We start from the raw sequence: 18,186 nt of genomic DNA, 5'->3' as shown, positions 1-18,186 counted from the left end.
TTACATCATTAATGAACATTAGATATTTTGATAATAATATTTCAATATAATATTTTGTTTAAATTTTATAAATCGAATTTGCAGCGATACTCGACTGAAGTTCGAGTTAGCCAATCAAACATCGAGATGTCGAGATCCATTTTTCTCTTCCAAAATTACAGCTCTCTCCAGTGTCTCAATGCAACTAGCTATAACGCTATTCCAGAAGAATTGAGTTCGAGGGCAGTGTTTTTACCGTCGCGTGAGAAAATTTTGAAGCAGTCAAAGAATCTTTTGTGTATGAAATTTTGAAGGCGATGTTCGAGTGATGAAAAATGGAGCTGCGTGATTCATTTGCGATTCCCTGTGTCAAGTGCTTCGCGTGAAATTACGAACATAACCTCCATAACCTCCAGTTACATTTTGCTTACGAGCAAAATCGTAATAATTTGCATTCAGAATGGCAGTCGGCTCGACGAAAGTCGTCCAGGTGACGAACATCGCGCCTCAGGCAACTAAAGATCAGATGCAAACGCTTTTTGGGTACCTGGGGAAAATAGAAGACATCAGATTGTATCCGACGATCCGAGATGTTGCCGTGCCGGTGCAGTCGCGTATATGTTACATTAAATTCCATGATCAAGGTTGCGTGTCAGTGGCACAGCATATGACCAACACCGTCTTCATTGACCGTGCATTAATAGTCATTCCCTACCAGAATGGAGACATTCCAGATGAGCAACGTGCTCTGGAACTTACTAACAATGGCACGGTCGTACCAGGTAAGAATAGAATCTGTAAATCACATAGCTTAGCAGTATTTGATATTTGTTACAACTTAAAAATTGTTATGAAAAATCTTTTCTTTCACATTCAGCATAAATTTAATCTGGAAACTCTCTTTCAGGTCTCTATCCATCTGAACCTAAGTTACCACCAAATGTGGTAAACGCCATCGAAGGTATTCCACCAAATCATGTAATCACAACAATGGATCCTAAGTTGGAAGCAAATGGTCTGCCGCCTTATCCTCATTTGCCAGGCCATCTAGACAGCAGACGTATCGAGGAAATTCGACGGACACTTGTGGTGGCAAATCTGGACACATCGGTGAGCCCTGAGCAGCTGTTGGATTTTTTCAGCAACAACAATGTAGAGATCAAGTACCTGCGTATCTGCAGCAGGGATTCGGATACCGATCATTATGCACTGGTAGAGTTGTCGGAACAAGGCGTAGTGGTTGCAGCTTTATCGCTGAATGGCAAGCAACTGGCGGAACGTTCGATCAAGATCTATCATTCGACACAGGCAATTGCCAAACCAGAAGCGAAGAGTAACGAGGCTGCACAGAAGGAGATTGAAGAAGCAATGTCGCGAGTAAAAGAAGCGCACAATCTCATTTCCGCAGCGATTGATCCAATGATTGGCATGCTATCTAAGGATAAACGCAGCAGAAGTGGGTCGCGTAGCCGGAAATCACGTTCACGCAGTCGCGGTCGTAGCCGTCGATCAAGATCACGTAAACGTTCGCGTTCGCGACATCGGCGATCTCGCTCCCGTCATCGGCGTCGGTCACGTTCGCGCTCCAAACGCTCCCGATCGAAAGATCGTCGACGAAACTCACCATCGCGACGACGCAGTGGTTCACGCAGCCGCCATCGTTCACGCAGCAGATCAAGACGATCGAGGTACGATTAAATTATTATTTTTGCCGTCTCTTGCAATTCTATAAATATATATAAGACACCTAGACAAATCATAGAATAAATAGTAATTATATAAAAAATTATAAAAAGTAGCAAAAAGTAGCAAAATAATAATTTTATACATACTATATACAAAAAAAGTCATATAAAAATAGTACATATTTTAGATATGGCAAATTATATATATATAAATAGTATTTGCCTAAAAATAATCCTTATATATATGTAGACATGAGGTATATATATGATTTTGTATGTATATTGTAAGTTTTGTTTGATACATTTGAAGTTAATTATAATAATTTTATGTACGTGAAAGTGGATATGGATTAGTCTAGGCAAATGTATGATAAAACGAGAACAGAATAATTTCCCGTTATTTTTGTAACAAAAAGATACTAACTGATTATCTTATTAAAGATCGCGTCGATCGCCCTCCAGATCGAAAGAGCGCAAGAAGAGATCGCCGCGGCGTCGCAGCCGTTCGCGTTCTCGCAGCAAGCGTTCGAAATCCAGATCCAGACGTTCGCGCTCCAAATCCAAATCCAGATCGTCCAAATCCAAATATTCGGAGAAGTCCAAAGACAAGGATCGGGAGAGACGCAGCAAAGATAAATCTGACAACGGCAAGAGGAGTGACAGCGACCGGGAGAGACCTGAAAAAGAGAGCAGAAGCGAGAAGAAGTCCAACAAAGAGAAACGATCTAGCGACAAATCGGAGTCTAAATCAGAAGATAAGAGCAGATCCACGGAGAATAACGACAAAGAGAAGACCACGGAATCGGAAAACTAAACGGAGTCTCGTTCACTGCCGATACATTTTGCTCGGAATCGAAGAGGTAGATGAAACTCCATCCACAACTGATGCGATCCCGTTCGCAGACGATTATTTCGTTAATTTCGAGAAGCCACCTTTTGTCGTCGCTATGTATTGATACAGTAATAGAAATATATGAATACACGATATTTACGTCGAGCTTCTTTCAGGATAAAGATACATTTGCGCTGATAGTCGGAAGTTGTAGGCTGTCTATTGATGCCTCAGTATGAACTTTCATCCTCATTTTCCTCGGAATAGGTGGTGGAACAGACGATGGAATAGGTTGGACCTTTTTCTCTTTCTCTCTCTCGCCCTCTTCCTTTTCATCTCCGCCACGCATTTCTGTTTTATGCACGTTTTGGGATGTTCTGAAAGAAACAGACAATCAGTGTGCTATGATTGACAGTTCGATGGTGACGTTGTACAGTCTTGATCAAATGAGAAAGCTTTTAATTAGTAGGCATGCAAACCACAATCAGCATTTGCGAAGTAAAAATGATGAGCAACGTTTATACTTTAGAAATTAAGTTTCATTGATTATATAATCAGTTGTGTGTGAAAATTTATTACTGTTTTGTACAACATATTTCAATTTGTGAATACTGATTAGTACAATATGATTAAATAATTAACTATTTAACATATCATAATATAGGAGACATGTTTCGTACTTTTTTTTTTATAATTGCATGAGAATAAAAATAATAAAAAATGTATTGCATAAGAATAAAAATAATAAAAATTAAAAAATCGAATAACTGAAAAAAGATAATTTTCCTTAAAAAATATAATTTACGATTATGTCGCATATGTCTTGAAAAATAGGCGGGCATACCTTGCTACGTGCTGGTTTTCGTAAATAACAACGTCTTCGTAGATTTCCTTCATGGGAACTGGCGTGCGAAAGAGCGACTTTTGCGCGTTTTTTATGGTTGATCGCCTTTTCAGTACCATCTGTAATTGTTTTTTTTTTTTTATTAATTTTGTTAAAGAAACTCCTTAAATTTGAAAACATTCTGTTCAACATTGTCCTCACCATCCCTGCGTTTTTGCTTTGTGAATAATTTGAGGTCAAAGCCATTTCCATCGAGTTGTCCACTTTTTTATGCAGTATGTTGTCCACTTGGGAACTTCCTATCGATTAAAACAAATATTGTTTACGATTTTCTACGGGATGCCCTAAAAGAGAAGCTCCTCTAGGACATTCTATAGAACTTATTTATTTATTAAGTTATAATATTAATGTGTACTTACGCATTACGAATTCATCGTACTGGCCGAGAGGATCTATTTCCAAAATCATAGATAATGTATTAGGATACCGTAAGTCCATAAATATCATTATAAATGCCAAAAGAATGCAAAATAAACCTGAAAAGAAACACATAAAAGTTGATACAAAAGCTTCACGTATCATGGAATAAAACAAATGTTATCAATGTAGAAACTATTGTGCCAACTCGGTCAGTTTTGCCAAAAAAAAGTAAATAAATAGCAGCAATTTTAGCACTGTTAACATTAAGAATATTCTAGTTATATAAACAATTTAAGGGTTTCAGAAGAGAGAACAAATAAAAAAATTCTAAAATTCAGAGGCTAAGAAAATTTGAGAATGTGAATTATAAGGATGCAGGAGTTGAAAAATTAATGCTAAAAAATGCGTGCGAGTTCAAGGTTTGCAAAAAGATGCCAGATGAGAATTCCGTCAATTTAAATAACAACTAATCACCGCATGTAAAAGTCATCCAGAAGTGAATGCCTAGTGTCATCTTAATAGTGCCATCCTCGAAGGGAATCACAAGTGGACTTGGATTGTGTACGAAATACCATACGAAGCAAGTTAAGCATTGCAAGCCGCCTATTGTGCCGGTTAAATAAGCGACGTAGCGACTCACAGACTGCAGGAATATGTTAGCTAGTATCCAGCAGGCAAAGGCGGTCCTGTAAGTCATAAACACTTTTTGTAATAAAAATCAGTATATTTTAACTTGCAGATTCAATATTATAATATCAGTTGAAGATTCTTGATCTTCCGCATAAAATCCGCTCGTTTTGTCACCACAATATGCTGCATCTATTTTTCGTACGCGAGAACGGCACTCTTTAATTTTATTTTCCATATTTGTATATTATAAAATAATTATGTAATCAATTTAAGGATTTCAGGAAAGGTGGGGAAAACTAAAAATTCTAAACTGTTACAATTAAAACTCTATATAATTCGTCTTCTATACTGACCACAATAAGATGTGACAATACCATCCGGCAGTTCGATAAAATCGCCCGAACCGAATCCCCTCGCCATCGATGACGAAGTATTCGGCGATCCATAAAATGGGGATCGGCAGGCCCTTCTGTTGGCCTTCGCGGAAGGTCCTCTGTAGCAATCCGGCTGTAAAAATTCCAATCGCTTAGACTCTAATAAGGTAAATTGTCAATTTTATAGCAATATGTTACCGTAGGGTCCGAAACCAATTATGCCTTGGTCCCACGTCCAAGGAAATCTCTCGTTGTAATCAATCGTTTCCTTTGCAAGCAGCGTGCCCTCCTCTGGTTTAGCTAAACATATTTTTCAGTTAGATTAATCATGAATTTTATTCAAGAACTTCTTTCTACAGAATCACTTGGAATTATGTGTACTTGGACAAATGCTTATCGATATTTGCATTCACCATCAAATTCCTGAAGAATGCATCTTTATTTTCAATTTATTCTAAATATTACCTTCCAGTGTGATGTTCACCGACCTCAATCCTATCTTGACTTCCATTTGGGCGTCGATTTCCTGGCCCACACCAGCTCGATATGGCGTCTTACTCCTCGTGCTGCCGTATTCCCATTCCTGTCCGAAATTCTCTACTGCAAAGTTAGATGAATGCTAGATAAATTCTACGTATCATATAGAATAAATACAAAAAAATTTAAGATACTCACTTAATAACAAGCATCCAATTAGAAGGCTAAAGGTGACTTTTATAGTTACATAGATAGTCTGCGCGATAATAAAAATAATTTTTATTAGCATAAGATTTATCTTAGATTCAGATTAAAGTAAAAATTTGAGGATTTAAAGTATGCATAAGCTTATGACATTATAATTTCATCAGCATCAGCTTAAGGCTGCGAAGCTGTAATTGTGTGTATAAAGATTATTTAAGTTTAATAAAAAGTTTTTAAATAAATTATTCTCATTATTTTAGAAACGATATAAAAGCGAGAAAGATATGCATTTCTAAAACTGGAGTTTTTTACAACACTCCGTTGTGCCCACCTGCTTCTTCCGGTAACTCGGTATGATACTCATATAGGCGATCCAGATGATGAAGAAGACCGCGACTAGTATAGTCTCAGTTACATCTATTATCACCGGAGTATGATGAGCCGAAAATCGCGAGAGAAGGCCTCTCGATCGTTCAAAGAAACTCATTTTTTTCACTACGTGAATAATCCACTGTTGTTTTCAATTAAAGAACAAACGACGATGAAGGATCGTTTGATGTTTGTTAATCTACTAGCTAGTATTCACACTCTACGAGGAATCCGCCAACATTGCGGTTGCATTTGAAACGGCTTCCGTTTATTCTTGAAGCTGGATGATTGAAACCTCAAGTTGTCTTATCATGAAACTTCCGCAAAGTTGTAGATTAATATTCTATAGAGCTACATCAACGTATAGTCATATCAAACATGTTGCACATATTTTTTTTATCAACAAGGCGCTGAAACGCTTTGAAATTGATATTGGTATTGAATCGAGGAAATGAAATGCTTTTCTGTATGTGTATACGAGTCTTTATTTTATTCGTTAACGGATTATATCGCGCTTCTATTAAGCTGCCTGCCAAAATAAATTGCAAATGTTAACGTCGGTAATAGCGCACTTTTTGTTTTGAGCGACGTCGAGAGCGCGATGGCATTAATATTCACAATATATATCGGCAATACGTCTCGTGTATTTTCGCACTGTATGTATATATATAGAATGTATCGTATATGTATACAGGAATGTGTAACGGGGAAGATTTAAATATACTGTATACGATATATCACACGCTACATCACACGCGTACACACGTCACGCACACGCACACGCAGATTTTCTCCTCTCTCTCCACTCATATATATGTGTGTGTGTGTGTGTACAAAACGTACATACACACATATACACAAATGAAAGTAACACAACCCCGTTCGGTGATAAGTACAAGTGAAACGTGATGGTATAAAAATTGAATGCGCGCCTAATTCCTCAATTATTTACACTGCGATTGAATTATAATTACGAATCGGTTAAAATGATGCGATTATAAAACGTGAAAATTGTCGAGACTGTAAAGTACGATTGCGGGAACGTAAAGTTCTTTTTTTTTTCTTTCATTGTATAAAAAATGTGCGTAATTTGTTGCATATATGTTTGGCACAATAATCGGCAGAGTCGTTTTATACGCGCGATAAATTCCGAATACGTATTCGCTTCCTTAACAATAAATATATCGCGCATCGAGTATATCGCATATAAAAAATCACCTGTACGCGGTAGATGTGTGTATATGTGTAAGTTTTTAGTCGAGTACACGAGACTGCATTATTAGGAATATTATTCTGCCCTAAGAAAAGTCCAATAAGTCATCAGAAAAACTCTCGTGCCTAAAAGTAATATTGTAAGACGCTCTTATACATGTAAGTAGCTATTTCTCGAGTCAAATCGATTAAGTGTTAATACAAACTTCCTTACGTTTATCTAGTAGACCATACAAGTTCAGCGAAAACGCGTCCTTTTACGTGATTTATATATAATATTATAAGAGAGGTATGCTTTTTTCCTTTTTTAGGGCCAACGGCTGTTTAAAGACTCTTATAAGTTTCTTAAAGACTTAGAATCCGTACAATGTATATGTGTATATGGCTGTCTCACGCATCTCGCATAATTGTTGAATACTGAACAAGTCGTTTTTTACGCTGCTTAATTAATACAATTGTCTTGCGGCACATGTGCGCGCGCGCATACACACCCAAAACACGCACACAAATTTTATTAACACGATGCTTTAATACTCGTTTCGCTTAACGTTAGAGGAAGAATGCTCTCTGTTGAATAATATCATGATAAAATGCAACGATCACGTGTCTCATGTATCTTCGTATGAGGGACCGATATATCGATATTACGTGATAATAGCTAAAACGGTAAAAAATTCACAAGACATTTCTCACGTTGCTTCTCTTCGAGATAATAAGAATCGCAAATCTCCTACGAGCTACTTTAATCACCTATACATGAGTTTTCTTTTTTTTTTTTACATATATATGTACACGCGTTTGTCGCTATATAAAAGACAAATGCATCTTCGATACGAGATTATATACTGATTTAACGTCCGCACTATAAAGGATATCCGTTTTTCTTATTACAAAAAATGTTCTTCGAAAATTCGCAGCACGAAGGAGATCTTAATAAATAATTTTGCGTTGTTAGTCTTATTCAATTGAACGACGAGATGTATCTAGAATTCTATATCTTCTATTAACAATATTAAAAACACGATGGTACTTGCGTATAGAAATTCAAGTTCTATATTTAAGAGAGAGATTTATATAACGAAAGAAAAAAATCAAGCAATATCACGATTATTAAAAGTTGAGAAATTTAATTAGAAACTACTTAACAATAAAAGAATAAAATGGACATAAATACTTCAATAAAATCAAATTAATCTATCTGCTTCTTATTTTACATCATTAATTCCTGTAAAAAAAGTCGTAGTAGTAATAGATTGAGATTAGCGTTAAACTTTTAAATTATTATACTGATAATACGATGAAGCTATCACGGAGGATTTACCAAGCAGGAAGATTCATCTGTTAAATTTTTTTAGATTAGGGATCCCAACTTTTTTACCAGAGGGCCGAAAATTTTAATAATGAACCGAAGGCCGAAGGAGCATTCTGTATATCGTCAAAGTTACTAAGCATGCCATAACTACACACTTATGAGTGAGAAAAGAAGAAATTAAAAAGAAGGAAGAGAAGAAATTTGCAAAGAATGCATCGTAAATTATAATAAGAAACTACAAATTTGATTTAATACACATATAACGCTGAAATTTTTTGGCAGATAAAACCTTTACAGGGGCCGCATATGGCCTGCGAGCCGTAAGTTGGGGACCCCTATTTTAGATAGATGGCAAAATATTTATTGTGAGAGAAACTTTGATTAGATTGAATCTCGCGTAAACATTTCTACAAATTAATCACAGATTAAAAACACGTGCCGCATGTGCTTGACGAAAAAGTCAAAATATTTAAGTCAAAATGGACATTCTACTGCAGCAAAGAACACACGTGCAGGAAATATCATTGCAGTTTCTTATACGATCTTGGAAGACACCTACGCCTTTTTACACAACGTGTTATGCTATTTCAGCTGTCTTTGCTCCATAAAATTCTCTCCAAGATGAAACTGATTAATCTATCTGGCTAGAACTGTGATGTGACTTGTCTCTATTCTAGACATTCTCGCGGTTAAAATGCATAGACAAACAATATATATATATATAAAAATATGTACACACATTAAAACGTATCTTTTACAAAGAATGAACACACTTTCGCTAATATCCTCACGTAACAAAGTAACGCATTGCTCTCTGAAGATTCGACGGAATGAGAAATGAGACTTAGTTTCACTGGAAGTATCGATATCTTAATGGAAAGTCAACGCGCGGTTAAAAACAATTGGTTTTAGTAAGTTACGTAAGAGGTACAATAAATATGTGGGTAATACGTGAGTACGCGGCTAAGTCGAAATACAGTATAGCGCGTAAAAAAAAACGCAACCTCATATAAAACTAGTATAAGACTCTCTAATGCCACCTCAACAACAGATTAGTACTTTTAGTTGCTGTAAAAACTTTCAGTACCCTGTCTCTAATGTTAAAACCGGTATCGATATATATATTTATATACATAATAAAGACTTCCTATGGCACGAAGACGCGTAAAGTACTGTTACCTCGTGTGCCAGATCATCGGCATCAGCATACGGAAGATACGATCATTCTTTTCTGACGCCTGGCGCAACGCTGTTCGACCATCTGTTCGAGCGCGCGATCAAACGTCAACCACGTCGTTGTTGTTGTAATTGAAATTGGAATCGCGCAAAAATGACGTGCGACGAAGTTTAAAGCTGAGACGAGTCTCCTCAACCATTTTCGGTACTTCCGTTACCTGCAACGTCAGCATTATTTGTTATATGTAATCCTAACAAAGTGTAAGTCATGTGTTAAAATTGATTATTCAGCATATGTTAAGCGAGAATAATTATAAAATAACATACGACATTTTTAAGAAGCATATAAAGTGTTTAGTGTTGAACAGTAATTTATGTTTGTGATTATTTTAGTGATTAATAATATAATAACAAATATAATTAATTTCTATTCATTAATCGCTAATTACTCAATAATTACAATGTGCAATTATTTATCTTATTGCTCGTTAATTAAATTAATTACATTTCCATCTCAGAAGGTGCAAAAATAAATGTTATAAACAGTTGTTAAAATGATTATTACAACAATAGGATTCCTGAGCATTCAAAGGAGGGGAAAAAATAAGTAAAAATATACATAAAATACCTTGGCATCTGCTCGATCGACAGAACGTTGAAGCAGCGACCGCCATGCTGCAGGTGCGGTATGTTCTAAAATAATAGGTAACAGGCGATGCATGTACATTGAAGGATTTACATGCGTGTTTTAGCGCTACACTAAGGAGCGTAAGGATGCGCGTACCGATAATGCATGGGATCCACAAATGTACGTTGTCATTAAAAAATTAACCATGCGTTACAAACAAGCCTATTGATTAATCAGTATTTACCGTTCTCCTTCCTGTCTGCTTTGCTCTTGTTCAAGCTCGCTGCTAATTCTCTTACAGATCTCTTTTCGACGCTCGTGTTGCTCAACGAGCTCGCGGTGCTGCTAGCCGATAACGTCGGCGGCAAGGAAGCCGGACCACTGACGCCGCTGTCGGTCGACTCGTCGAGAGCGTCACCGGAATCGGGCGTATTGCCGGCCGAAGTGTTCGGACTAGAGCCGTCGCTTAATAGACTGAATTCTCCTGTAAGATTAAATAATAATTAATTCTAATTAATAGCAGTTAAGTAGAATTAAGGTCAAAAGTAATCAAGTAAGATCAAGTAAGATTCTTATCTATCTCGAGATCATATTTTTTTTGCTTTGAAATGTATTAGATTGATTCTTATATAAATAATGGATTATACTGATAATTTTCTATATCAAATATGGAAATTCTTTATATGTTTCATTGTTCTTAATTATTATGTTTCTTTATGTATTTTGTGTTCCACAAATTTTCTATAATTAATTATACGCCATCAATTGTCCATTAAAGAGTCAAATCTGCGTCTCGGTTTTAACAATTCAAATCACGAATCGAGTGCAAAAATGCCTTACCAGATTTCCGATCGGTGGCCATGCTCCACGGTCGCGGTTTAGGCGCTGTTGCCGGCGGGGTGGGCTTGTTTTTCATAAGTGCGCCGTTGCTTTTCCCGTCGTTCATAGATCCGCTACTTTTCGTCAACGGTTTTAACACGGGAGACTTGGCCGAATCGGTTGCACTTTTGGTGCCGCTGCCGCCGCTGCCGTTTATAGGACTTCTCAGTTCGTGACCGGTCGATCGTAATTTGACGGACGACTTCTCCGTGTCGGTTGTAGATTTCTTCATGACATTTTTTCGATTCTCCTGATCCTTGTCCGACGTGCTCGCTCCGAAACAGTCGTCAATGTCGCGCGAGCCACGGGGACTCATGGCGGATAGATTTGTTAGCGTGCTGCGCTTGGAATCATCGCTCGCGTCATTTGTAGCGGCGCTATTGCAACTCTCCTTCGTTTCGCTCTTGGATCTCTCGTGGGTTTGAGCACTGTCCGTCGTATTTCGCCGAGCGAGCGGTGACGCGGTCAACGGAGAATCGCCTTGAGATCTTCTGCCGACAAGAGGGGAGAATTTTTCTAGATTATCGCTGGACCGCGAACGTGGCGTGGGTTCCAAAAGCGTCTTCAGCATCGGCGAGTTGCAGCTGTGCTTTTTCTCCACGTCGGGTGGAATGCTCTTATGACTCGTCAGTGACAGATTAGGACTGCCATCCGTCGGAAAAGTATGCAGAGAGCTGTATAAATTAAAAGGTGGACACAGATTAAGAATTTTGTGATCTATACAAAAATATAAAAGAGCGGTCTTATATACACACACTTACCTATCATCGCTTGTAGGCGAAATCAGTGGTGTAGTCGGTGTAGTAGGTCGGAAAAATACATCTAGGCCTTCGCCCAGGGCGAGACCATCGATCGGTTGATCCGGTCTCAGCATCGGTCTCGTGGGAGCCCTTGTTTTCGTTCTGCGCGGCCTGGACTTCACCAGATGTTGCAACTGCTGGCCGACGGTATTGGGCAACTCCGAGACGGAGTCTAACGACTCTGTCAGCGAATGCTCGGTTTCCGAAATAGCTGCGGAACAATTCACATGTTGTAACGTGACGAATCTATAAGAGGGATAATTAATACGAACCTTCCGCCTGACTTTTCGGCAATGATGGCAAGAGATCCGGAATATCGTCGGCGGACAGCCCCTCCACCGAATCCACCACGGATTTAGGTCTCAATTTTCTCCCGTGCAGACTTTTACGCTTGTTCGACAAATGTGGCGTCGCCTAAATGAGAACAAGAGCGAGATATTACATTCCATAATGTTTGTACAGGATAATGAATTATATTCTGTTACCGAAGTGCACAATACCTACCAGATTAAGATAATCCAATTTCTATGTAAGCATGTAAATGAAGATAATATATGATTTAGCTGCTTATGAAGCAATGTATGATATATTAACATCTCATCTACTAATTATCAACGAGCAAAAATAATAGCAATTTTATTAGCAGATGGGCGTTTGTATAGAAAAATATATACTCAAAGTCTACAATTCATACAAAATTTGCTTGTTAAAAAGTTAACGGACTCGAAACTCTTACCATTGGTGATTGATCGTTGACACATGGACCAATGGAATTCACCAGAGAACATGTTTCCGGCGGGCAGTCCTCCTCGGACACGAGGCTGGCTCTACCAGGAGGTAGAGTCAACCCGCTCGCACTAGTCACGCCTATTACACTTCCGCTACTCATTGAGCCGGCACTAGGTCGTAAGACATCTGGCGTACTACTTCTCGTTCGGCTATCGCAATCACCAATCTGAAAATATTTTCTTACATCAGCGCTGCATTCTTATAAAAGTTGATTTTAAGAAAAAGTAATAATAAATAATTCGCGTGTAAATTTCAAACTTTACTCAAAGTGAAGACGTGTAAATCGGTGAATTAAGGAATATATCGTATTGATTAAAGTTTAAAAACTTAATCTTTTGATCAGTTTTTTAATTTACTAACTGTTAGTTGATGAATGTTTCTTTCAGACCGACGATACGTTTTTCATAACACATAGTATATAAAAAAATTTCCAACTCACCAGAGTCTTATAACTTCTTGACAACGATTCGATTACCTCATCCGTAATTCTATCAGATATATGCGCCGCAACCGCTAAGTTAAGCTCACTAATTTAAGAAGAAAAAATATTAGTCTATAAAAGCGACTCGTCGACAAACTAAGCATTGAGCGTTATGATGAAGCACTCACTTGACTCTGTTAATGATATCTGCGCCAGCTTGCTCAGTAATGGTGGTGTGTATGAATTCATTGTTGATTTGGTTTCTCTCTTTGCACGTATTGCGGAGATCGTCCTGTATTGCGATCGGTTCGCTCTCATCGCCTCTGATCACTGTTTGCGAAAGAATAGTGGGGCATTGCTCATTCGCACACTTCAACATTGCATCCAAAGAATCCTGCGAATCATTGCAATTTCGTGTTACATGATTCTTATACAGATATATCTATTTTATATATCAAAAAATATATACCTGTAAATATACTGTCACGACTTTATGAATTTCACTCGCCATATCGTGCAACTTGAGTTCAACTGGATTGTTCTCATCCCGTCTTTGAAGCACCTCGTGTAATCTTGGCAATAGCTGAAGAATACAAGGTTTTAGTTAACTTCAAATATACTTTCAATCGTAACATAAAAACAATTCTAGAAAAAAACCTAAAAATAGCTAATCTTTGAATGTTATTGTACCTGTTTAGAATTATCCGCATCTTGTATAAGCCCAGTTGCGTAATTAATGTCGTTATTGGCGTCGCAACTCTCCGCCGCGAGTGTCTTGATGGTGTCCTGAGTCTGAACGACGAGTCTGTCGACCATTTGCTGCGTGGAGCTCAATAAGAATCCCTGCTGCAACCTGAACGCTTGCCCGTGACTGTACTTGCACGGCGTGACGTTTCTCTGCAGCAGATCCTGGATCCTCTTGGCTAACTGCTCCGTTTTCTCCGCTGAAGTTTTCATGCACGGTTGCAGATCGTAAATCGGGAACGGCATATGCCGCACACTACAATTCCTGCAAAAATACATTTGTTACACATGCTAAAATTCTTCCTTTACTTGAATACGTATGTCGAATTTGCACGTGTACGTACTTTTCTAGAGCGTGAACGATATCTGCGTAACCTTGCAGCGTGATGTTGTTCTTATCATATATAATAGTCCGTAAATGATTATTGATCTGCAGCGCTTTCGCCATCAATCTCGCGCCAGGATCCCCTATTTGGTTACCACTGATATCCAGAGTATGAAGACACGTGTTGCTGCCGAGAGCGTTGATCAAATTGTAGAGATCACCCTTCAATCGAGAGTCGGGCAAGTGCAACGCTTGGAGAACACAGTCGTCCTCCTGGAGCATTTGCACTAGAGCGTCCATCACGACGGCTATGTGCTTGCTCTTCATACTGGCGGTATTGCGACCCATATACAGCTGTTTTATCGATTTGTTTTTACCGACAGCCGTTATAACTTGCGCCAAATCGACGTCCATATCTGCAAAAGAAACAGAAAATGTAAAGCATAAATAGTGGAATAAACGAAATCACCTTTATATTTCTTTCAATTAGTTATAATTTTAGATAATCATAATTCTAATTTCAGATTGTAGAAGATTGTTAAAATAAAGGGCCTCGAAAAGGTTCTGCAAATCTCTTTCGATCACTGATAAGTAATTGTGCTTACTGCTATCCGATATATCCAGCGACGCTATACATCGAACTCCGTGAATACATGACTCCAAAACATGAGCGCCCATAGAGCCCAAATTGTTTCCGCTCATGTCAAGCTCTAGGCCAACTGTACTTTCGTTGCACGCCAGACCGAGTAACAGGTGTTTTAATGCCTCCAACGGTAATTTGCAGGAAGATATATTTAAGTACTTCAATGAGAGAGTCGCCGTGAAGAATTGCTTAAAACTCGGAGGTATCTCTTTGGTCTTCTTGCTCGAAAAAGAATTCCGGGCAACGTTCAGGTGGACTAGATTAGTTGCACAACCTCGTAATAACGCACCGAATAACTGAGACAAAAAAAAAAGAGAGTAAGGGACAATATAAACAATCACCGCGTACAAAGTTGTAAGATTATAAATTCTAAAGTACTTACACATTCTAAAGTAGTCTCCGTACCACTAAGATCTAGATGTGTTAAACTATTAGGTTGCGCCAAGAAATTGCACAAATTCTGCAATTACAGAATATATTAGGATTTTAGTTGCAATCAGAACCCCCACGATTTATCAAAGCAAACAGAACAATTTGCGATTCTTTGCAAACTTACATTGACATCGTCTTTTAAGGTATTCTCTGAGAGATTCAGATATCGCAAACTAGTTGGCATGCTTCTGTTCAAGCTTAGGGCATGCGCTATTTGGCCTACACCTTTCCCGGTTAACCCGCAATGAGCCAAGTTCAATTTTTGTAAACCTTTAGGTAACTTGCCAATAGGACCGCTCAGATGTGTACCACCTTGAAAATACATCACAGACTTCAAATACCACATTAATAATAATAAACGCATGATTACAGCTAGAAATTACTATTTCAATCGCATATGTTATAATATTATTTGTATATTAACGCGATAATTACGAAGAACAATTGTCTGGAATATTGTATTATTCAAAATGAAAGTATAAATACTAAAAGTCTAAAAAAAGTCTTAAAAAAGTCTTTAAAAAAAATGTAAAACAAAAGTGCGTATTTTGAAAGAAAAGAAAATACTATATTATGTGTAAAGGCGTATCACAAATATTAGTATAATTATTAGGGATAATAAAAATATATGGTTATTGGCACACCTTGCATTAGCTTGGCTATTATCCCACACAAACTAGAGGCTCCTACAAAAAATATAAAGAAAATCTGTTGAGGATACTTTTGAAATTATGGCTAACAACTGGAAAATTAAGATTGGTTTAATGGGTGCAGTGCAGATGAAGATTTCAAATTACAAATACGATGCAATATAAATCATTGAAATCAATTAATATACCTTTGTCCTCGATCATATTGTGCGACAGATCTATCGTTTGCAGCATTGTGTTAGCATTAGAAATTAAAGCTAACGACAGCTTGTGAGCGAAATCCCTTTAAAACCAAATATTCGTACATTATAAATGTGCATTGAAATACATTTTTATTCGTGACAAAGCCCAAGTTATTACCATTTAATTCCGAGATTATCCAAATAGAGTTCTTGAATAGATAAAGACCTTCGCATAACATGTAACAATCTCTCTAGTGGCTCGTGGCTCAACTTGAGGTGGGACGCCCTTAATTTTGTAAACCAAGTATTGTATTCCAAGGCCGAGATAATTGGCACCAGATCCTTCTGATCTAAATGATCAAAGTCTCTCAAATTCAGTTCTCTCGTGTCGTGCGAAAGGTATATCGTGTCGACATCCTGAAAATTTGTATCTCTTTGAATAAGATTTTACTAGCAGATAATTTTGTTATCAGCGATGCGAACTCAAGCAATGTCTCACCCAAGCCACTTCTTCTCTGTACGGCACACTGTGCAAATCGCACATGCACGCATACTGAGTAGAAAAACCACCGCATGGCCCAGTGTGTCTTGTGGCCTCTGTGCTTCTAGCTAACTCGCTGCCTCGTATAGTTTGCAATCTGCTAGCTGGTATCACCTCTATTTTTCGTATAATGTAACTGGAAGCAACATTTCAAAATTCGTAATCGGCAAACTCATGAATGAGAACGATTGCTTAACTAAAGTAAGCAAAACATACTTTAAGGGTACTGTGGGAAAGATATTTCGAATCGCCGTGTGTAAGGCCTCTATCATAGCGTCCACTTCTGTAGTGTCTGCGCCTACGCCGGTTGTGGTAAAGTTGTAAAATCGTTCTCCGACAGTCAAACATAGCTGATTCGCTCGTCTTGACTCTATGGCCGTTATTTCTAGGTAATGAAAATGGCAGTCGATCTATAAAAGAATAAAATTAACACTGTGTTGCGATAAATGAGAAAAAAAAAATACAAACAAGCTGGACTTACTCTTGTGGGCACTTTTGCCGATAAAAGAAAGAGGCGACATGGCGAAAATACCTTAAATGGAAAAAAATCAATTCAGCTTAATATAAATGTTATTAATCATCATGGAGATGAGAGAGACAGAGAAAGAAATTACTCACGAGAACACGATTCTCCAGCTTATCCTGCTTCGTTTCTAATTTCACCACGTTTTTCAATAGTATTTTCACATGCTTGCCAAGTAGCGCTTTCACCGATTCTGCAAGTAATGAATAATTCACACAGTCGTATCTTACGCGGGATACAATGCTAAATGAGAAATAGCACAAAAATTGCACATCTTGCTTTCTATTTTTCACCGTAGAGAACACAATGACAAGCTAATTAATAGTGAAACTCGCGGAAATGCAGTATGCAAGATAGCACAAAATGCATGGTAATCGATGAAAACGAGATTGTTTGACGAAGGGTACAGAGAATGACAGTTCGCTCGATCTACACGAGAACGTAAACACTATACGAGGCTGGAGACGAACCGTTTAAATCCTTCGTGAGCTGCGACCGAGTTGACATTTTTGCTAGCTGAAGTGTTCCATTGAAGTTCGCCGTTCCATCTAAAGTGTCTCTCTCTCGATCCGCCGATTATGGGATGCTCCTCACTCGTCGTCGATTAGAAGAGCGCCGTCGAGACAAAGGGCGATGTCACGAGAGGACGAGCAGCCAGTATAGTAGCAGCCATGTTGGCACCTGTCCGCGATTGGCCTGACGACGGTCACCGATGATCAGCGGCGATGGCAGGCGGCGACGATGGCCGCGATTAGAAAATCCGGACACCGGCGAGATGTTCGCGTGAGGATCGCTGGCTGAAAAAATTCCTCGCGCACAGTTACGCCCTCCCGGGTAACGTCGCGGGCAAATTGAGAAACAGTTAATCAGATTGACCTTGTAAACGCACGGACGATAACGCACAGAAATAGTTTTGCGAAAATAAGCGATATCATCGTTCCACAGACAATTGTAAACTGCCAAATTAATAGCGCGTTATAGATTGCACACGTTACGTTAAATAATACGTTATATTTATACCAAATAATCTAAGACAGTCGATAATGTCAGTGCTCTTCGATTATCTTTAATCCGTTTTGACACGTCACATATTTATGTTTTTTTTTTACAATCAA

The 18,186-nt window shown here is 38.2% G+C and overlaps 3 protein-coding genes and 1 long non-coding RNA gene across 5 annotated transcripts; 2 read left to right on the top strand and 2 right to left on the bottom strand.

Moving 5' to 3' along the window:
- The first annotated feature begins 144 nt into the window (after window positions 1-144).
- On the top strand, window positions 145-2,651 carry Srp54 (splicing regulatory protein 54). Its single transcript, XM_012368112.2, has 3 exons — window positions 145-761; window positions 887-1,667; window positions 2,106-2,651. Exons 1-3 carry the CDS (start codon window positions 440-442, stop codon window positions 2,476-2,478), a joined length of 1,476 nt encoding a protein of 491 aa, XP_012223535.1. The 5' UTR covers window positions 145-439; the 3' UTR covers window positions 2,479-2,651.
- On the bottom strand, window positions 1,925-7,624 carry LOC105672880 (dual oxidase maturation factor 1-like). Of its 2 annotated transcripts, XM_012368114.2 has the most exons (11): window positions 5,777-7,624; window positions 5,440-5,497; window positions 5,230-5,364; window positions 4,963-5,064; window positions 4,744-4,897; window positions 4,235-4,446; window positions 3,760-3,876; window positions 3,542-3,639; window positions 3,341-3,459; window positions 2,657-2,873; window positions 1,925-2,341 (listed from the first exon to the last, which is right to left on the bottom strand). In XM_012368114.2, exons 1-10 carry the CDS (start codon window positions 5,930-5,932, stop codon window positions 2,669-2,671), a joined length of 1,356 nt encoding a protein of 451 aa, XP_012223537.1. In that variant the 5' UTR covers window positions 5,933-7,624; the 3' UTR covers window positions 1,925-2,341; window positions 2,657-2,668. The 2 variants fall into 2 exon arrangements, with proteins under 2 accessions (XP_012223537.1, XP_012223536.1); XM_012368113.2 differs by having other exon boundaries at window positions 1,925-2,873.
- A 143-nt stretch (window positions 7,625-7,767) lies between these two features.
- LRR (Leucine-rich repeat) lies at window positions 7,768-17,978 on the bottom strand. The gene is made up of 24 exons (XM_067359894.1): window positions 17,542-17,978; window positions 17,167-17,264; window positions 17,030-17,080; window positions 16,765-16,958; window positions 16,507-16,684; window positions 16,186-16,424; window positions 16,014-16,108; window positions 15,820-15,861; window positions 15,300-15,487; window positions 15,126-15,203; window positions 14,706-15,039; window positions 14,120-14,516; window positions 13,722-14,040; window positions 13,501-13,614; window positions 13,220-13,425; window positions 13,050-13,137; window positions 12,558-12,776; window positions 12,326-12,346; window positions 12,094-12,235; window positions 11,783-12,032; window positions 10,983-11,695; window positions 10,387-10,626; window positions 10,143-10,207; window positions 7,768-9,732 (listed from the first exon to the last, which is right to left on the bottom strand). Exons 1-24 carry the CDS (start codon window positions 17,576-17,578, stop codon window positions 9,616-9,618), a joined length of 4,425 nt encoding a protein of 1,474 aa, XP_067215995.1. The 5' UTR covers window positions 17,579-17,978; the 3' UTR covers window positions 7,768-9,615.
- Window positions 9,681-11,152, top strand: LOC137001647 (uncharacterized). The gene is made up of 4 exons (XR_010891591.1): window positions 9,681-9,775; window positions 10,088-10,195; window positions 10,267-10,322; window positions 10,444-11,152. It is a non-coding gene; the product is annotated as an uncharacterized lncRNA (long non-coding RNA).
- Window positions 17,979-18,186: the final 208 nt, after the last annotated feature.

The sequence above is a fragment of the Linepithema humile genome, chromosome 1 (assembly GCF_040581485.1).
Source record: "Linepithema humile isolate Giens D197 chromosome 1, Lhum_UNIL_v1.0, whole genome shotgun sequence".
Lineage (NCBI taxonomy): Eukaryota > Metazoa > Arthropoda > Insecta > Hymenoptera > Formicidae > Linepithema > Linepithema humile.
Note: the sequence above shows the minus strand (reverse complement) of the source record. Positions and strands in the feature narration are given on the sequence as shown.

Excerpts from the sequence above, each read along its gene's own strand:
- Srp54 (XM_012368112.2), top strand. The coding sequence starts at position 440 with ATGGCAGTCGGCTCGACGAAAGTCGTCCAGGTGACGAACATCGCGCCT. Across the intron at positions 762-886 it reads CAATGGCACGGTCGTACCAG|GTCTCTATCCATCTGAACCT; the intron begins GTAAGAATAGAA and ends ACTCTCTTTCAG. Across the intron at positions 1,668-2,105 it reads AGCAGATCAAGACGATCGAG|ATCGCGTCGATCGCCCTCCA; the intron begins GTACGATTAAAT and ends ATCTTATTAAAG.
- LOC105672880 (XM_012368113.2), bottom strand. The coding sequence starts at position 5,932 with ATGAGTTTCTTTGAACGATCGAGAGGCCTTCTCTCGCGATTTTCGGCT. Across the intron at positions 4,898-4,962 it reads AATTGGTTTCGGACCCTACG|CCGGATTGCTACAGAGGACC; the intron begins GTAACATATTGC and ends GAATTTTTACAG. Across the intron at positions 3,460-3,541 it reads AAAGCAAAAACGCAGGGATG|ATGGTACTGAAAAGGCGATC; the intron begins GTGAGGACAATG and ends AAACAATTACAG.
- LRR (XM_067359894.1), bottom strand. The coding sequence starts at position 17,578 with ATGTCAACTCGGTCGCAGCTCACGAAGGATTTAAACG. Across the intron at positions 13,426-13,500 it reads TCGTGACAGTATATTTACAG|GATTCTTTGGATGCAATGTT; the intron begins GTATATATTTTT and ends AATGATTCGCAG. Across the intron at positions 12,777-13,049 it reads CAAGAAGTTATAAGACTCTG|ATTGGTGATTGCGATAGCCG; the intron begins GTGAGTTGGAAA and ends AAATATTTTCAG.